This window comes from Biomphalaria glabrata, chromosome 4 (assembly GCF_947242115.1).
Source record: "Biomphalaria glabrata chromosome 4, xgBioGlab47.1, whole genome shotgun sequence".
Taxonomy (NCBI): Eukaryota; Metazoa; Mollusca; class Gastropoda; family Planorbidae; genus Biomphalaria; species Biomphalaria glabrata.
Genome location: NC_074714.1, coordinates 36,652,490 through 36,670,983, shown reverse-complemented (window position 1 = coordinate 36,670,983; position 18,494 = coordinate 36,652,490). Strand labels below are relative to the sequence as shown.

Genomic DNA, 18,494 nt, shown 5'->3' with positions numbered 1-18,494 from the left:
ATAAAAAAAAAACAGTCGCAAACTGAAGCGCACACACACACACACACAGCTGAGTCTGAGATGTTTTCACAACATTCACGCTTTCAATCACCTCGGTTAAATAAAAGGGGGGGGGTCGGAGGGGGGGGGGAGACTGACCATAAAATGAAATCTGGCAAGTAGAAAAAAAAATGTAATAGATTATTTCTTTCCTGTCCGTCAGTAGCTAAGAAAAAAAAATATTGGACATAAAAAAACAACATCAGAATGGTCCAATAGCCTATATGCGCTAGAAGGGGCGGATTGGGTTTCAAAATTGGCCCGGGCATTTCTAGGCAATCCGGCCCACAAATCACATGCCTTATGAGGGGCATCGATTTATGCCTATCCTCAAAACCATTATGCTAAGTTTGAAAATATGACGAAAACTGGGTTTACGTAATATATAATACATTTCTAATTCTACTAGTAAGTAGGCTGCATGGTTAGCTATATGAATAACTATAAGCCGGATATGACCCTCAGCCTAAGGGCCTTAGTTTGGTATTACTAAGGAATACTGGATTTAGATCTATTTCCAACATGGCGAATGTTCCCTTATCATTTTTTAAAAATATTTTACTTTGCCACTAAAATGAAAGTGGAATATGAAAACCGGTTTACCCGATTTGTTAAAAAGTTTCGTCCTTTATTAGAGATAAATTTAATTTTTATTTTTTTTTATTTTTAGGGTCTTCCGGTTGTGGGTGGGGCACTAAACAGATATGTTACTTCAAAAAAGAAGAAGATTACGTTCTACGCGTCATGCATCTAGTCATGCTTGTTAACCAATGACTTTAATTCTGCCAAGTCATTGTTTTTCCTGTCTGGTTCAGGCAAACCATTCCATGCTCTAATAGCACTAGGGAAGAAGGAGCATTTGTACAAATGTTATATGCTCTCAGAGCATCACGTTCATTTGTTTAAATGTAATTTAATATCCTTTTGTGCAGGGGCGGACTGGCTATATGGGCAAACGGGCAAATGCCCGGTGGGCCGGTACCAAATTGGCCGGTCTGGTCGCGACCAAAGAAAAAAAAAATTTCAATGCAGACAACTTTTTAAAAAAAGTGACAGCAGCAAGACACAAAGGCCCGAACACGTTTTCTTTTTTTTTTTTTTCTTATTACAATTAATTTTGTTTGAAATTCAACAAAAATATAACCAAAAAAAAATACACTATACACTGTACGTATTATCATTTGCAAAACGTTACACCGTTCTTTCTGCTATGCACGAGCGGCATGGACTGCTTTGATGTCTTCTAGGTTGTGTTTGGCCTACTCATTTTGCTGGTCGGCATGGGCCTTTGATGGCACTCCCATTTTTTTTTTTTTGCTCCTTCCCTCCTCCATCTTTTAATGGTTCCAATGAAATTTAACCGAAAAGAGGGATGAGAGAGGTTAAGTTAGAAAACATTGATATAACGCAGCAAAAAAAGATAGGCGTGACAATTAGCTCTTTAACAATACTTAATTGAAATTAACTTTAACACATACACACAACCGCGAAATTGCAAGCCACCCAACGTATTCACAGCTCAATATGGGTATAAAGATCTACTTTCTGCGATTTGAAAAGAAAAGGTAAGTTTCTTTTTGTTTATTTTTAATAACATAGATCTAAAAATACTGCACTTGGGGCTTACAAAAAAAATTTATTAAAAAATAGATCTAAATCAATTTTTATACTATTATTATTAATGGCAAACTTATGCTTAGTAATAATAATAAGGCTAGTCTTCGAGCCCGAAGATTAGTGAGGAATGCAGCATTTCCCGTGGCTGCGCAGCCCCTGCTGAGACCTACATATTTTGCCAAATCCAGGGCAAACATAACCATTGTCCACAGGTGGTCAATTGGGAAGTGATCAGAAAGGGCACCATTGTGTCTGATCTGGCCTCTTTGTCCCATGTGAAGCTGCTTGAGAATGGATAGGAACGTAGATGGGCATCCCAGCCTGGCCAAAATCCTCCACAAACCATCGCGACTGACCGTGTCGAAAGCCTTGGAGAGGTCCACAAAGGCAGCGTATAGGTTTAAGTTCTGCTCTTTGCATTTTTCTTGTAATTGTTGCAGAACAAATATCATTTTAGATGTACCTCTACCGGCTCTGAACCACATTGGCTTTCAGATAAGACCTCGTACACTAAAGAGTGGGTTAGTCGGTCGAGCAACTTAGTATGAAGTCATTAATGATGAAAATTATTACAATAATTACAATAATTTATATAGCACTGTCACGTCCGATATTTAATGAAAGGAAATTTATATTTTAAATAATGGGTCATGGTATATTCATATACAAATCGCGTTTTTTGAGAATGTACTAGGAGTAAGCAAGAGCTTTTCACATTAATTAAGTGCATGTCTAACCGTTCTGCTTTCTCTTTATCTTTTAATGGAATGGGTTGCCTGAGTCAGCCAGGAAAACCAATGATTTAGCATATTTTAAGTCACAGATCAACATACATGACTAGATTAACACATGAAATGCGTAAGACGTAACAATCTGTTTTTTAAGAAACGTCTGTAATCTATAAGTAATACCAAAAAGCTTTAAACTCATTAGGCTGCTATTGTATTGTTTATAGTTTTCAGACTACATACATGTATAAATAGAATACTTTATGTAATCCTACGAATGCATACATCCAGTTTTCGATGCGTTGTCAAACATTATATATTTTGTAGAGAATTAGGCTTACACCTATAATATAACACATGGGCGTAGCCGGGAGGGTCTTCAAACCATCACTTGCCTCAGACCTCATTGTCTGAAAAGGAAACTTTACTTACTGCCCCCAGTGCAGCCAACTTAAGCAAACTACAGTCACCAAATTTCATGAGCGTAGCCAAAAGGGTTTTTTGTGGTTTCCCTTCCCCCTCCAATACAAAAACTAAAGTATTTTACCATTTTCTACCAGTCGCTGGTCTCCATTGAATAGCAGATTTTATTATTTTTATTTTTTTTTAGCGGAAGAGTAGCAGGCTAATTGCACTGTAGATACTTCAGAATATGCATTTTTAAAGCTTAAAATCACGGAAATAATGCTTGGTTCCGGGGCTTCGCCCCGACCCACTGGGGGGAGCTCAGAGCGCTTCCCCGGACTCCCTAGCTGCCCTTTGGCGGTGTGTACTGTCTTTCCACTAATTATAGGAAGAGAGTATTCTAGGGTAGAAAAAACTTTGATAGAATGAAAGATCAGAATGTAATGAAGATTAATTACACACACATACACACACTAATATATATATATATATATATATATATATATGATAATCAAAGCACAAATTGCATGTCGCCACAGTGCAGCGTCATTTTGAAAAAAAAAATTGCGGAGTTGGGTAAAAGTCCCCCCCCCCCGAAAATATATGACATGCCATTTGTGGGCCGGTTTATATGGTAATGCCCGGGCCGATTTTGATGCCCAGTCCACCCCTGCTTTTGTGGAAAACAAATACTGTCAAGATTGTTTTATATTTTAGTTTCTTTGTATCTTGGTCTACATCTTCATTATTTTGACATTTAGTGTTTCTTCATTGGATAACGTGGCTGGATCTCCAGGAATAAATGACGTTGTGTTTTGCTCATTCATAGGCGCTGTCAGCATGAGATTTAAGTTTTAACAACATCTTGTGTAGGCCTCTACAAAAGGGATGAAGCCTATAAGAAGCATACTGTATTACGTTATTTCGGAAAATGTGTTAGATTAGTAGCACTAATGTACACTGTAGAGTCTGTAAATCACGACGCTCTCCTTTTCTAAAAGAATATTATACAATCTTGTTATAAATGAATACAAGTCTTAGTGGCACCCATGCGACCCTTTCACTGACCTTACCGGCCCAATGGGGTATCGGTAAGTGAGCGCCGTCCCGAGACGAAAATAACAATTGTTTTCCTCTCTCAGAGGTCTAATTTGTGTTTAGCAAACTTGATCTACCGGATAATTGTTCTCACCCTCTGGTGACTCAAAAACCTTTAAAATAAAAAGAAATATGTATATAAAAAAACTGATCAATAAATGTACCGTGTAGGGTACTTTTGACAACCGTCGCTCGTTACATTTGCCCTTCATTTCATAGATTTGCTAATTATTCCCATTGAGACCTTTAAATTGGTCAATAAATACATATGCATTTAAAAGTGTCAGAATACTTAGTGAACTTTGTCAAGGGTGCCCTTGAAAATTGAAAAAAAAATGTTTTGAGCCTGTACTCATTCGCCTTTTTTTTTTTGCAAATGTTCTAATGTGCTCAATGTTTTTTTGTTTCATTTTAAAACATGTTTCCCATCCTTTGCTGGATATTCTTGGCCAGTAGCTAATCAATCGTTCGCCCCTCCATAAAGCAGGATTGCCATAGCAATAGAAATTCCAAAATGAAGAGAACTCTCTTTAAAAGTTACCTGTCTTGTTTAAAAACAGGCTATCCCTAACAAAACAAGGAATACAAGTAATAAATAAAAACGTCTCTTTCTAATCCGCTGCTGGGCTAATTAGGGCCTGTGGGCAGAATTCAGCCCAGTGTAAGGCTCAATCCAGCCCCTCCTATAATAAAAAATAATAATAATAAAATGACACTCCACTCACCGAGTTAAAAAAAAAAATCAAAATTTCGATATATTTGAGGAGTGGGCCAAAAAGTTAAAGAAAAATTTTAGTGGGCCATAATTTGTATTAAGAAAATACATTAATGATCATACCAAGCTTCGAGAGTTTTGATACTAGTTCTTACTTTAGTTCAGCTTCAGAAGTAGTTATTATTGAAAGTTAACTGAGTAGTTCACCCGTCAGTCTATTTCTGACATTTTGAAGTTGCTCCTAAATATGTTATGATATATAGGACCTACATTTTACATAATCTTTGAGCATGAGATTTTTTTTCTTTTTAAACTTCGACAAGCCCTGTAGACGCCTAATTCAAAACATGTAAGACATGTTTGAGGTGATTATTTATTAGATAGCAGTCAATTATTTCAAGTTGCTAGCCTAGGTTCACTAATTGTGACTACTTCTCAGTCCACATTAAAAAAAGCAAAACAAAATTTAAAAAAAAAAAAAATCTTTTTTTTTTTTTCAATAGCACTAAAGTGTTGGCACTACCAACTTGTCTAAAGCTATCTTCATAATTTGTGATTAGTTTTGATACAAAATCCCCAAAAATCCAGATATTTTCCCCATTATAGAATTTGGATCCCTAACCCATCTATCGTAATAATGCATATTCCCGATGTACGTACTTTCAAAATTCTTGCAACTGAATAAGATCCAGCGATTTTCATTATGAGTTTTGATGTAAAATCAGATAATCATTTCTAAAAGAATAAAATGTTGCCATGAATCCTAAATGTGCCAATCAAAGCAAAATTTTTCTTCATTATGTTTAAGTTCAAAAAATACCAGAGGGCTGGATACATAGATCTAATACATTGCTAATAAGTTCACTAATACATTATTAACTGTTTGAAATGTTCCATGTTGATATAGACAAGGATTCTATTGAAACTTTGTTTTATTATATAGTCATTATCATGATATTTTCAAGTCTGTGTATTTAGAAATCAACTATGAATAGAAGGAAAACAAAACATCTGAATGTTGCTCCTAAAATAGCATTTATTTGCATTGCTTCAAGAGCCAGATAATGTTCTACATAAAATGATTGTGTGTATAACATCAACAATAGTCCAACAAGCAAAGCTGAGAGAAAGAAGACCAGTCAACACTTTGGATGGTAGGAAATGGCATGAAATCACAGCAGAGCATTCAAACAAAATTCAAGATCTCTAAACATGTCCTATTTCGTATAGCTTGCTATAGATGCTTTGGTTGTAGCAGTTTAAATATTCTGTCATATGTGACATAATACTGATAGTATGTGCCATAAGGTATTATCCTTAAGAAGGAAACTGGGGAATTGACATATTTTATTGAATCTTTATAAAAATAGACACATTGATAATATTGATTGAATAGCTGTTAACACCAAGTCAAATTACATATTTATTTAGATCGTTAAAATTACACAAAAAAATTATCTAGTAATGATATCTACCGAAGTGACAACAAAAAAATCTACTTCAGTACTAAATCAGAAAGTCAAAAGTAAGAAAAAAAAAAATCAGACTAATATTCTGATATTCTAACATCAAATATTGTAATGCAATAAAAAAAAAAAATTGCTTAAAGTACATTATTCAATGTACATACACCAACAGATCTATCACATTAACCTAGCATCTCAAAAAATATCACATTGGTATCTTTATAAGCTATTTAGTAGACAGAGGATAAAAGAAGAATCCGAAAATAAAAAATTTTAGTGCCCTAAACAACTTTCAATAATCTTAGAGCTATGGTATTGAAAATGGAGGTGCGGTGGCTGAGCAGTACCGGGTTCAAATTGTTGTAAAGACTGACCTTTAATTTCAGGATTTTTGGGAGCCTCTGAGTCCACCCAACTCTAATGGGTACCTGACATTAGTTGGGGAAAAGTTAAGGCGATTGGTGGTCGTTGTGCTGGCCGCATGACAACCTCGTTAACCATAGGCCACAAAAAAATATGACCTTTACAATATCTACCACAAGGCCTGAAAAGGAAACTTTTCTTTTTGTGGTATTGAAAACTAAAAGCATGGAGCCAATCAAAATGTGCTTTTAGTTCTTAATGCATGTCCAATGCTGAGTGACACTGTTGGGTTAGGAAATGTAGTACATATATATCCAAGAATATAACTTCAAATTAACACATGTTTCAAAGAACAATTAATTTAACAGCTCAATGCATTTTCTACAATGTCATTTTAAAATATAGTAGACTGTCAACAGTCACTACAAATTAAGTAGTTTTTTTAAATGTGAAAATAAAGATGAGCTTTTGTTATACTGGCTCATAACAAAAATATGTAAAAACAAAACCCATGAAATGCCAATAGTTTAACAAGCCATTAACCATCTAATCTACATATATGTATTAAAAAAAATTAATGTATAATAAAAGTTAATTATACAAGTTATTAACAAAAGTTGAACAATATTGTGTAGAAAGTACAATTATTCTGAAAGTGCCATCTTTTATTTTATGGCTTCATATTCACTTTACATCTATGAGTTATGTATCATTCCTTCTTTCAAACATGCCAATGAGTCACAATTACCTTTTTTTTTTTTAAACAAACTAAAAATAAAATGGACATTGACATACATATATATATAATATAGAGATACCTTCAAAACTTGAAGAATATACCATTGGTTGGTGGAAACTATATGAAAGTGAATATTCAAAGCTATAAATTCATAATCATAGATCTATAAACTTAGAATGCCTTTAGAGAGCAAGTAAATTTTAAAGGAGATTTTTTGTTTTCGCAAAAGCTGAGTTATCATAATTTGTGTGTGTGTCTTTAGAAACAAAAATGTGCAGCCTTTATGAGTAGTATGCAGCATAATAAAGAAGGCAGTGATATTTTATTCAGTAACAGTCTCTATTGAAAAAAAAAAAAAAAACAAATTGTGATATGGTATCAAATCTAACCTTCTCTTTTATTAATATCAAAGAAAAGAATAATGCAGAGTTTATCTTAAAGTTTTGAATAAGATCATTGATGATTTGCCTTGAACTGGTTCTGAACTGCTTTGGCTCAGGATTATGGCTTAGAATTGTTCACTTTTCTAATCAGTAATTATTGCTTAAAATCCTATTTAAAATAACTTTTGAACATCTTTTAAGGCAGCATGAAAAAAGCAGCATGCAGTCATTTGCTAGATTATTGAACATTTGACTAGATTGTTGCAAGTCAACAATAAGACTGATAAGTTTCACAGATTTAACTTATAATTTTAAATTATGCTACATTCATTTCCTTAGAATAATTTTTTTCTAAGATTAGCTGATTAGTTCATTCAGTTAAAATGAGATGTAGAAGATAACCAAACTTGTAACTAAACTAAAACAGAAAATAAGGGTAGCAGGTTATAGATATTTATCACCAGAATGTTAAAATTGAAAAACATGTACCAACAATTGTGTTATGACATAGAAATAAGATGACTATAGAATATCCAATAATTATTAATAAATATACACATAAATAAGAAAAATCAGACAAGCTCTTAACAATAAAAAAAAAATTTTAAAAATATATATATAAACATACTGCTCAGACCTACTAAAACGTAAACAGATTAAGGTTATCACTCAAACAATTTGTTAGTGTTTCTATGGGGCAGATCACAATAAGTTCAGCTACTTCTTTGGTCAATGAGGGTGTTGGGGGGAAAGTACAACTATGTACAAATATCTTTATCTCCATAGCTTCTATTTCCAGTTGAAGAAAAAAAAAAGGTTTGAGAATGATAACTGTAATTAAATCTTTTTTGTTTTAACATTAAAAAAAAGCATAGATAAATAGGTACAGTTTTTTAAAAAAGACTTTCAATACTTTTATACAAAAAAAACCCACTCAAAACACATAATATAATTTCTATGGTTAGCTTTCTACACCAGGGCACAAATGTGAAACCTTCAGATATAAGTAGAACAATTTTGAAGCATTCAAAAGAAAATTACTTGTACATCTTATGCCTAAGGTTATTAATGTTATAATTTGTTTTTATGAATTTAGTTAAAGCATGCACCTTATTTAAACACAGATTCATATATGTCTTTTTAAGAATGTCATCTAATGACACATATTTAAGTTAAATATAATAAGACAGTTTGAAAGACATTTAAAACAGATTGATGACTTAACAACACAGTTTATGTATTAATAGTCTTGATCTACTTCTGACTTAAGACTTTGGTCCTCCCAATGACAATCTGCACATTAAGCAGCAAGCTCTCTCCATAGATCAGTCCTAGGCCACTTCCACAGATTTTGAATAAGCATACATTTATAAAAATACATATATGTGTAAATAATGTATTAACTATTCTTTACCACCATAATCTTTAAAAGTTAAAAATGTTTTAGTTTCTTATCTAGACTAGATTCTATATCAGCTAATCAAGAAAACGTTTTCCCAAGATAACTGAAGCAATCAACTTCAAAATTATTTTTAAGCAGAATAGACAAATAAGGCAATACTGTATTTTCGCACATAACCTGCAGGTTATACATTTTTACAAACAAATGGCAGCTGTGCAACGTATACAAAGGTGCGTGGTTAACAAAATTTATTTCACCCATAAACATAGCATGTAAACAGAAACTATTGAAATACCGGTGGGTCTTTACACCGCCTATAGTTCGCTGTGTGGGTGAGATGTACATTGGGAAGCTTTATGAACATCTCATTATAGACCTCAAGTAACCAATAGTACCAATAGAGCAGAGAATCTTTAAAACCAGTAATCGATCGTAAGTGACAAGTAGGTAAGCAACTTAGCTAATTTGCTGATACCAGAAATGTTGAAATGTATAGACCAGTGATTCCCAAAGTGGTCTATATAGACCCCTAGGGGTCTACGAAGACTTACGAGGGGTCTACGAAAGTGAAATAGTAAATTGGGGGTCTATGAGATGTCCATGGGGGTCTATGACTTAAATTTTCATTTTTTCAAACACTTATAAATGATTTATACCATAGTTATAAATATTAATCTACTCAATCAAAAGTAAAATAGTATGATTTAATTTCAATACTAATCTAAATAGTTAATTTTGTCTACATGTAACTAATGTTTAACAAAAAGAAATCTTGATTTTAAAGCGTTGATTATTTATTTCCTTGTTAAATAAGCGATTGTCTATAATAAGAGCCTTTTTATGATCATATGAAACCAATTACCTATAGCCAAATACGGAAACAAACTATAGATAAAACATTGATTTTACCAGCCTTTGAAGTAGTTTTAAAAACTGTTTTACACAAACCTTCATTGGATATTATGAAACGAATTTCTTTTAGTAACACTACAGTTCAAGGGCACATTGGTGGGAATGTGGGATGAGCATTAAAGCTGCATACTACCTAATGGTCTTCAGCTTCATATCTTTTCCCCAGGGCTGATCCACGAAACCTTTCCCATGTTTGGGCATATAGCTGCAAAGCAGCAGAGATTTGTATTCTATTTTCCCTCGGCTAGGTGGGCTGCAAGCCATGGCTAATGAGTCCCTCCTGCTCGAAGCTTACTGGTTTAGGCTCCAGTTACTCACATTTACCCCTTCTCCTGTTAGTGAAAACAGCTCCGCAAGCCCAATATTTGAGCCAAACGTGAAAGATCAACAAATACATGAGAAACTCTTTGCGAAAACTTTTACAATAATACATAAGGCAAATTAGTAAATTAATATTTAATGTTTGAAGGACTACTTCATAGAACAACGAATTCCTGTATGAAATAATATCCGTAAAAACAGATGATGAACATACAAAAAAAAAAAAACACAACATTTCCAATGTGCGTGGTGATTCCAGCAAAACATATTAATTGTTATTTTAATAGGTTTAAATTTGAATTCTATCTGTAAAAAAAAGATAGATCTCTCTATCTTATGATGTAGCTTTACATTACTTTTTCACTCTTTGACTCACTGCAGTTAGAAATTAGTTTAAAAAGTTAGTTTATGAATGTGCTAAAATGCAATATAAATTTAGCAGGGGGTCTACCGAAAAGCAGAAAACATGGCAAGGGGTCTACGAGACAAAAAAGTTTGGAAACCACTGGTATAGACTATGATGCATGCAATACTACATTCAAAATCAATCGCCAGTCTTACTAATGCCACTGTCCTTGCTATAGTTAGTGAAGCCATCAAAACTTGTATGAGCTATAAGCGAAGCATGCTCATTGCTGGCAGCAGCAATTGGGTCCTAAATCAACTCTTCATCATGATCTTCAGTATTGGGGTTCACGGGTCAAGGACTTTCTGTCGATACTTACACTACAGATATGACTGTCTGCTAATATTTCCCACCCATGTTGCACTCTTTGTATTGATTGTTGGGGCAACAACTGGAACACAATTGCATCTCGAGGGTCAGACATCTGATGAGCAACAACTTTATGTACCGGTAGTTTACAGGTAGTCAAGGGGGTTGGGGGTTTTATATGGGTGCATGTTATAAGTTTTTTATTTTAATTATTATATGTAATTTGTGCGGGATATAAGCGTGGGTGGGCTATACACCTATGCAGTATATGTGCGAAAATACAGTAATTAAAACACAACAGCGCTATAAAAAGTTTTATAATCTAGTAGTTATTTTTTTATAGCAATAATTAGAAATACATTATGATATTTAAGTTCATTATAATAATAAATAGAATCACATTATTCCTAAGCAACTTTAATACAAATGCATTAACTGTTTAGGATTTCAATGAACCCATAAATATATATATTGCACACACAACATTGCTACAAAATTAATGAATTAATCTCATTTAAATGACCAATCTTTAAAGTAGGTTTTATTTGTTAAACAAAAGAGATTAGTTCATATAAATATTACTGGATTAGAATAAGTGGAGTTTACCCTCTGAAAATGACTAAAATAAATAATTTAAGATATACGCTAATAATAGAATTCACACATAATACTTGAACTCAACAGTTTTGTGTTGTCTCAACAAACTCTGTGACTAAAAACTTTTTCTCAATGGTTACCTTGGCGCAACTGTCAACTAATCTGGGTGTAGGAATTTTATCATTCAACATTATGACCCTCTGATTTCTCACATCATAAAGAAGCATGGTGTCCACAAGGGCTCTAACCGGGTTAGGACCTGGTATAATTCTTTGACCACCCAGGAGCAGCAAGCAACCTCGTCTATGGACTAGGCCGTAATGAACACAATCGAAGTTCTGTATGTGGCCCATGACCTTCACTAAATCTGTACGATGATCAAACTGAACTATTTTACCGTTGTAGAGAATGACGTAACTACAGCTGTTGCATACAGTGGCCCTTGTCAATTTACAAGCTATAGGTAGTTGAGCTATAACACTGGTTGTATGGGTCTGAGTGTCGAAGCACTGGATGGAAGCTGTATCTGTGCGATCATTAGTCTCACCACCAAATATTAAAACCTTGTCCTTGGTAGATGTTGCTGATATGGAGCTAACTGGCACTACCAGGTTGGCCACCTCTGTCCACTCACTGCAGCCAAGTTCAAATTCTTCTATGGAGCTAAGGACTTTAGATCCTTGTTCCAACTCACTGTTGTAACCACCAATAACATAGATTTTGTTGCCACAAGCTGCCATAGCATGCCGCCGTCTACCGTTCTTCAATTTTGAGCGGCATTGTGACCATTTGTCCTTCTTTGAACGATACCGCAAGAAGCAATGTTTGTACAACCCACCGCCTGTGACAAATATGTCATTACTGTGAACACAAGTTGCAAATTCAATGCCAGGATCATATGGTAAAGGTGCAAGACGAAACCACTTACGACTATTAAATCCAAAGGCGAGGACATTTTTAGATCTGATGTATGGAGGCCTGGGTGACTCACCTCCAGAGATCACTACAAGAACATCCTCATATAAAGAAGTGGTCCTGTATGATGTGACGGGACTGCTGCTGTCATGACGATGTGCTGGCAGAAGCTGAAAATTCTTAGCATGATCTATGTACATGTGGCACTCAGTATGCTCCTTAACAAAAGAATATTTTCTCAAGATGTCAATCAAGAACTGAGGCTTCGTCAGTGGGAGCCTCAAGTATGGAAAAATATCTCCAAGAAGTTGACCTCTTACCTCAAGGTCATGCTGAAACCATTTGAGAACACTCTCAACCACAAATTCCTCATTAGGGCAGCTCAGGTCATCATCTTTTATTACAGATATTAGTTCCTCTTTCTCCAAGTAAAGAAAAATTTCTTGCTGTGATATTTTCACAAAATTTGTCATTATAAATCGCCAGGCTTGTTGCTTGAGGTGCTGGCTGCAATGCCAAATAGCTAATCGCCACCTTTCAAAACAATTTGTGACTGTCAGAGTTTTGCAGATAAATTCCTCACACCTTTTCTGTAAACATTCCATCTGAAGAAGGCAAGCTGCCTTTAATATGGCTTCAGCATTATCTTCATTCACACTGTCTGACCCTTTATAAATGTAGTCTAGAATGGATTCAAACACAGAACTGTCAGTGCCCTCAATTTTGACGACCCCAGAGACACTTTCTTTCATTCCGGATGAGAACATGGCATCGAAGTATGGAGATATGGCACACAAGATCACTCTGTGGCACTGAAAGGTCTTCTCCTCCACAATGATGGTAGTATCTGTGTGGGCTCCAGATGTGTACAGCCTTTCCATGCCAGAAGACATAGCATGATAGTACTGCTGGAGCCATGAGGAAGCACCTTCCATAGTTGTTTCTTGCTTCTACTTTTATCCCAATCAATCCCTAAAAATAAAAAATTTATTAAATTTCATATTTAATTTCTGTAATTAACACCTTATATAAACAAATTCTTTAATATTTTTGCTTATATTATGGAAAGTATATTTACATTGTTTAAATTGGGATGCATTATTTACACAAAAAATAGAAGCACATGGCAAACTAAAAGACCTGTTGAGCATTAAATGCTACTAACGAAAAAACAAGCTTTATAAAAATACTTGTACTGTAATTAAAATGAAGAACAGAGGATTACAGAAAGTGGCTATTGTCTAAATGACTTTTATACAAATCCACTGACACCTGGTGTGATTATAGTGTTGCTTTTTTCATTGTTACTTTTAAGTGTTGGATCTTATGTATTCTAATTTTGACTAATATTTGTAGAACTAACTAATTTTCTTAGGCAATTAAAAAAGGCTTTAGAAATCAATGTAATAGATTCTAGTACTAGATATAGACCTGTTCAATGGCAAGACTCCACCATCTATTTAAAAAGATTAAATAGTATTCTATTCTTAAATCTATTATTATAGGTTTATATTCTACATTTTTTAAGAAAACATTAATTTTTTCTTAATTGCTGCTACAAAAAATGAGGACTTAAGATATATATTATATATATATATATATGTATATATTAAATCGAAGGACATCTTATATAAATACTAATATACTGAGCTTGTTAAGAGTCACACTCAAGGAATGCCTACAGAGATGTCAAGAGAGACGGATCTCAGGACTGCAGTACATCAATGAATAAATGAGGGAGGAAACTGCCCAAGATAGGACAGTGAGTTCTAAGGCACTCAAGAAACAGCTTGTTTAATCACAGCAGATTCCGCCCCATTCAATGAGAAGAAACCAAAACCAGTAATTCATCTGGGCATATCAATTGTCTTTCAATACACCATTAGAGGAATATTTATATATTATATATATATATATATATATATATATATATATATATATACAAATTAATTATATATATATATATAATATGTATTACAGAACTATTAGAACTAGATATATATATGTAGGTTTACAAGTGTGTAAGTATGTTATTGTTGAAAAATAATGTTAAATTAACTTAAATGGAATGACATATACACATAATATGAATCCCCTCTATCTCATGTTTAAGTAATCTTTTCAGCCTAGACATTTCAACTCAAATATAAGTACATAAAACTAAATTATTATTTAACCTTGGTTTGGCCAATAATAGAATCTGCATCTTCTGTTTGGGAACCCTCAACTCAAAAAAACAAAAGAAACTAGAACAGACACAATATAGTGCATCGAGACTCATACCGAACAAATTTATTACATCTGATTAGAGTAACATCTTTAAGCCATTAGTAAAATCATTAAATTTAGCGACCCTTCAGGATAGAAGACTAAAAAGTAAAACACTGCCAAACCATGATCTTTAAATACAAAACCAAAACCTAATAAGATACTCAGAAAGACACAAAGATAAAGGCAGATTTTCTTATTACATTATATGCTAGGACTAATTTGTACACATCCTCCTTCTTCCTTAGTGCTATTAGAGTGTGAACTGGGTTGCCTTGCAGACTAGGGAGAGTTTAAAAGTCATTGATTAACATGCATGACTATGACCTAGGGCAAGGACACGTGTAGGATGCAATCATCTTTTGAAGTAACATGTTAACATAGAATCTGTATTTTATAAGATAAGAAGACAAAATGATGTCTACTCTTGAAATTTAATCTAGTAGTGAGAATCTTCTTATTGGAACAAAAACTCTATAGAGTCTAGGTAACTAATCTAAAACAAAATATATGGGATATATATATTATATTTATATGTTTACAATGTTACTCAGGTTTAGTAAAACCGTCTCTAGTAATACAAGTCTTTATTAAATTTTATTAATAGTCTAGATCTAGATATATATAATATATATTTATAATTATATATATATATATAAAGTGTAATTTTATTATAAATAAAATATTATTTTATTAATATCTAATAGACTTGTAGACTTATAGATCTAGATATATATATATATATATCATTATCTTTCGAGTCAAATAGCTGGATCTATATAATATAGATTTAGATCTAAATATTCTAGATATACTATCATTTATTCATGACCTGCCTTACATACTAGATTCATTAAATTTTATAAATTCTAAACCTATTTACATACTAGCTCAGATATCTTTAGAATAAAAAGACAAATTCTAGAATCTATTATTAAATAAATTTTTTACTAGTAGACATCTAATCAGTCGAGTGACTGTGAGTTCAGAGTTGAGTGTATAGTCACAGTTGCATTACTTTATTTGTGTCAGTCAGTGAGTCACAGCACAAACTCTTACAAAGTCAAGTCACAACAAGTGAGTCTATGTAGTAAAAAAAGTAGTGACAGTAGAGTAGACTGAGTACTTTAGACTTCTATCTAATATATAGACTATAGATCTATATATATATAATATAATTATATCAAGATCTAGAATAATCTAGATGATAAGTAGATCTCATCACATCGTGCCCTTTGGTTGCTAGGATAAGGACAAGCACACATAAAAAATTTATAATTATATTCTTTCAACCAGGAATCATAAATCATACATATATAATTCATAGAAAAAATGAATCTAGTCTAGCCGAATAGTAGATCTATAAAATCTAGTTTATCTAAAAGTAAGGCTCTAGTCTAGTCTAAGACTAAGTCGCACTAGTCACTAGACTAAGTCAAGTAGGCCTATGATGATCAGATCCTCTTTCAAGACTGCGCAAGACCATAACCATTCAACGTTCATTTATGATTTACTTTCAACTTATTTTCATGCGCAAGACCATAACGTTACCATTCAACTTTCATTTACTTTCAACTTATTTTCAAGTCTACAAAAGTACAACTACAAAATACAACATATTATTATATTATTTATTAATATATTGATATTCAATCATCAACATGATCAATGTTAATTGTTATTCATCATATTGATCAATTGATGATATCATAAATCATAATAAATGATAATAGATCTATATACTATGTAGACATTGTAGATCTAAATATTCATATATTGTCATTGATCATAATATAAATAAAATATTATTAATATTCATTATTTTACAACAACAAGATTCTTTAAAAATTGTAACATCGCTATAATATCTATAGATATTTAATAATCTGGATTCTAGATCTGGACGTCTATATAGACTCTAGATCTATATAATAATAAATCAAGACTCTAGATTCTAATTCAGAGTCTTGATTCTAGTCTTAGTCTTACATTTTAGTTACTGCTATACTAAGAATCGATATCCTCTATCATGAAGACCAGATTTTGTCTAGAAGGTAAAAAAGCCAAACGCTCGAATCCTGAAGTAAAATAAATATTTTCAAATGAGTTAGACATACTAAATGTACTTTTAAATAGTAAAACAGTATATAGATCTAGATAAAATATTGTTCATCTAGTTGGAAACCAAAAATAAATAAGGAAATAGTAAATACTGCTTATTTCGTAATCAAAGTTTACTTTATTAATCATCTTTTGAGCTTTTCTGGCCAATTTTATTTAAGCAATGTATGCTTTATCATTGTCAAGTTTAACAAAGAAGAAAATATTTTTTTAGTGTCATTATTAAATCAACATTTATTCCATGGGCTTAAGCCTGTGGAGGTGGGGGTAGGAGAGAGGGTTCAATTCCCCATTGATTCATTCCATATTAACTCGCATGTACAATTAGTTTATTTGTAGTAAATTGTTGTCAAACATTAAATGTATATATATATAGCTACATTTATATAGACTCAATATTTCAAACACGACTCCGATTAACAAGTCAAAAGATCATAAACTGTATTATTATTATGTTAGAAATGAACGAGTAGTCATTCTCTGGCGCTGCCAGGGTCGAGTTTCGCTAAAGAGAAACAAAATTCATCGTAGTCCCTTTAACAGTTTCCACTGAGGAATTTTCTGGTGATGTGGCAGGTCTGCAGAAGTACCGCCTTCTGACAGGCAACGAAGATGTTCCTAGGAATGTTAAGGGCCTTGAAGGTGTCTGTGAGGTCAGTTGTTATTATCCCCTCGGTTGATATAACAATGGGGTATATTGTTATTTTGAACAATTTCCATAGACGTTTAATCTCCAAGCCTAGGTTCCCATATTTTCTTTGTTTTTCTATCTCAGTTTTTCTTAAATTATGAGACAGTGGTACGGCGATATCGATAATGGTAGCGGTTTTTTCTTTTTTATCGATGAACAGCAGATCCGGGCGATTGAAATCTACCGTTTTGTCGGTCAGAATAGGCCTATCCCAGTACAGCAGATGTTCAGTAGACTCGAGAACCTCTTGCGGAGAGTATTTATAATAAGGGGGAGTGTCCTTACCGATCAATTTGTACGTCAAAGCCAGGTGTTGGTGTATTAACTTTGCAACTTGGTTATGGCGACCTAGGTAGGCTGATTCTGATAGGGCTGGACATCCTGCCATAATGTGTTCAATCGACTCGCCCACATTTCCACATTTTCGGCATTTGTCGACAACATTGAGTTTCAGGATATGCTTCTCGTAATTTTTTGTCCTGATTACTCTGTCCTGTATTGCTGTAACAAAGCCTTCTGTTTCAGGGTAGAGATGACCTGCTTTGAGCCATGTTAAGGAAGCAGCCTTGTCGATGTTGTCCCCATGTATTATTATTATTATTATTATTATTATGTTAGAAATGAACGAGTTGTCATTCTCTGGCGCTGCCAGGGTCGAGTTTCGCTAAAGAGAAACAAAATTCATCGTAGTCCCTTTAACAGTTTCCACTCAGGAATTTTCTGGTGATGTGGCAGGTCTGCAGCAGTACCGCCCTCTGACAGGCAACGAAGATGTTCCTAGGAATGTTAAGGGCCTTGAAGGTGTCTGTGAGGTCAGTTGTTATTATCCCCTCGGTTAATTGATATAACAATGGGGTATATTGTTATTTTGGACAATTTTCATAAATGCTTAATCTCCAAGCCTAGGTTCCCATATTTTCTTTGTTTTTCTATCTCAGTTGTTTTTTTTTAATTATGAGACAGTAGTACGGCGATGTCGATAATGGTAGCGTTTTTTTT

At 33.5% G+C, this 18,494-nt stretch overlaps 1 protein-coding gene across 1 annotated transcript; it reads right to left on the bottom strand.

Moving 5' to 3' along the window:
* Positions 1-5,618: 5,618 nt before the first annotated feature.
* Positions 5,619-16,718, bottom strand: LOC106054047 (kelch-like protein 24). The gene is made up of 2 exons (XM_013209757.2): positions 16,673-16,718; positions 5,619-13,387 (listed from the first exon to the last, which is right to left on the bottom strand). The coding sequence occupies exon 2, from the start codon at positions 13,348-13,350 to the stop codon at positions 11,581-11,583; it is 1,770 nt and encodes a 589-aa protein (XP_013065211.2). The 5' UTR covers positions 13,351-13,387; positions 16,673-16,718; the 3' UTR covers positions 5,619-11,580.
* Positions 16,719-18,494: the final 1,776 nt, after the last annotated feature.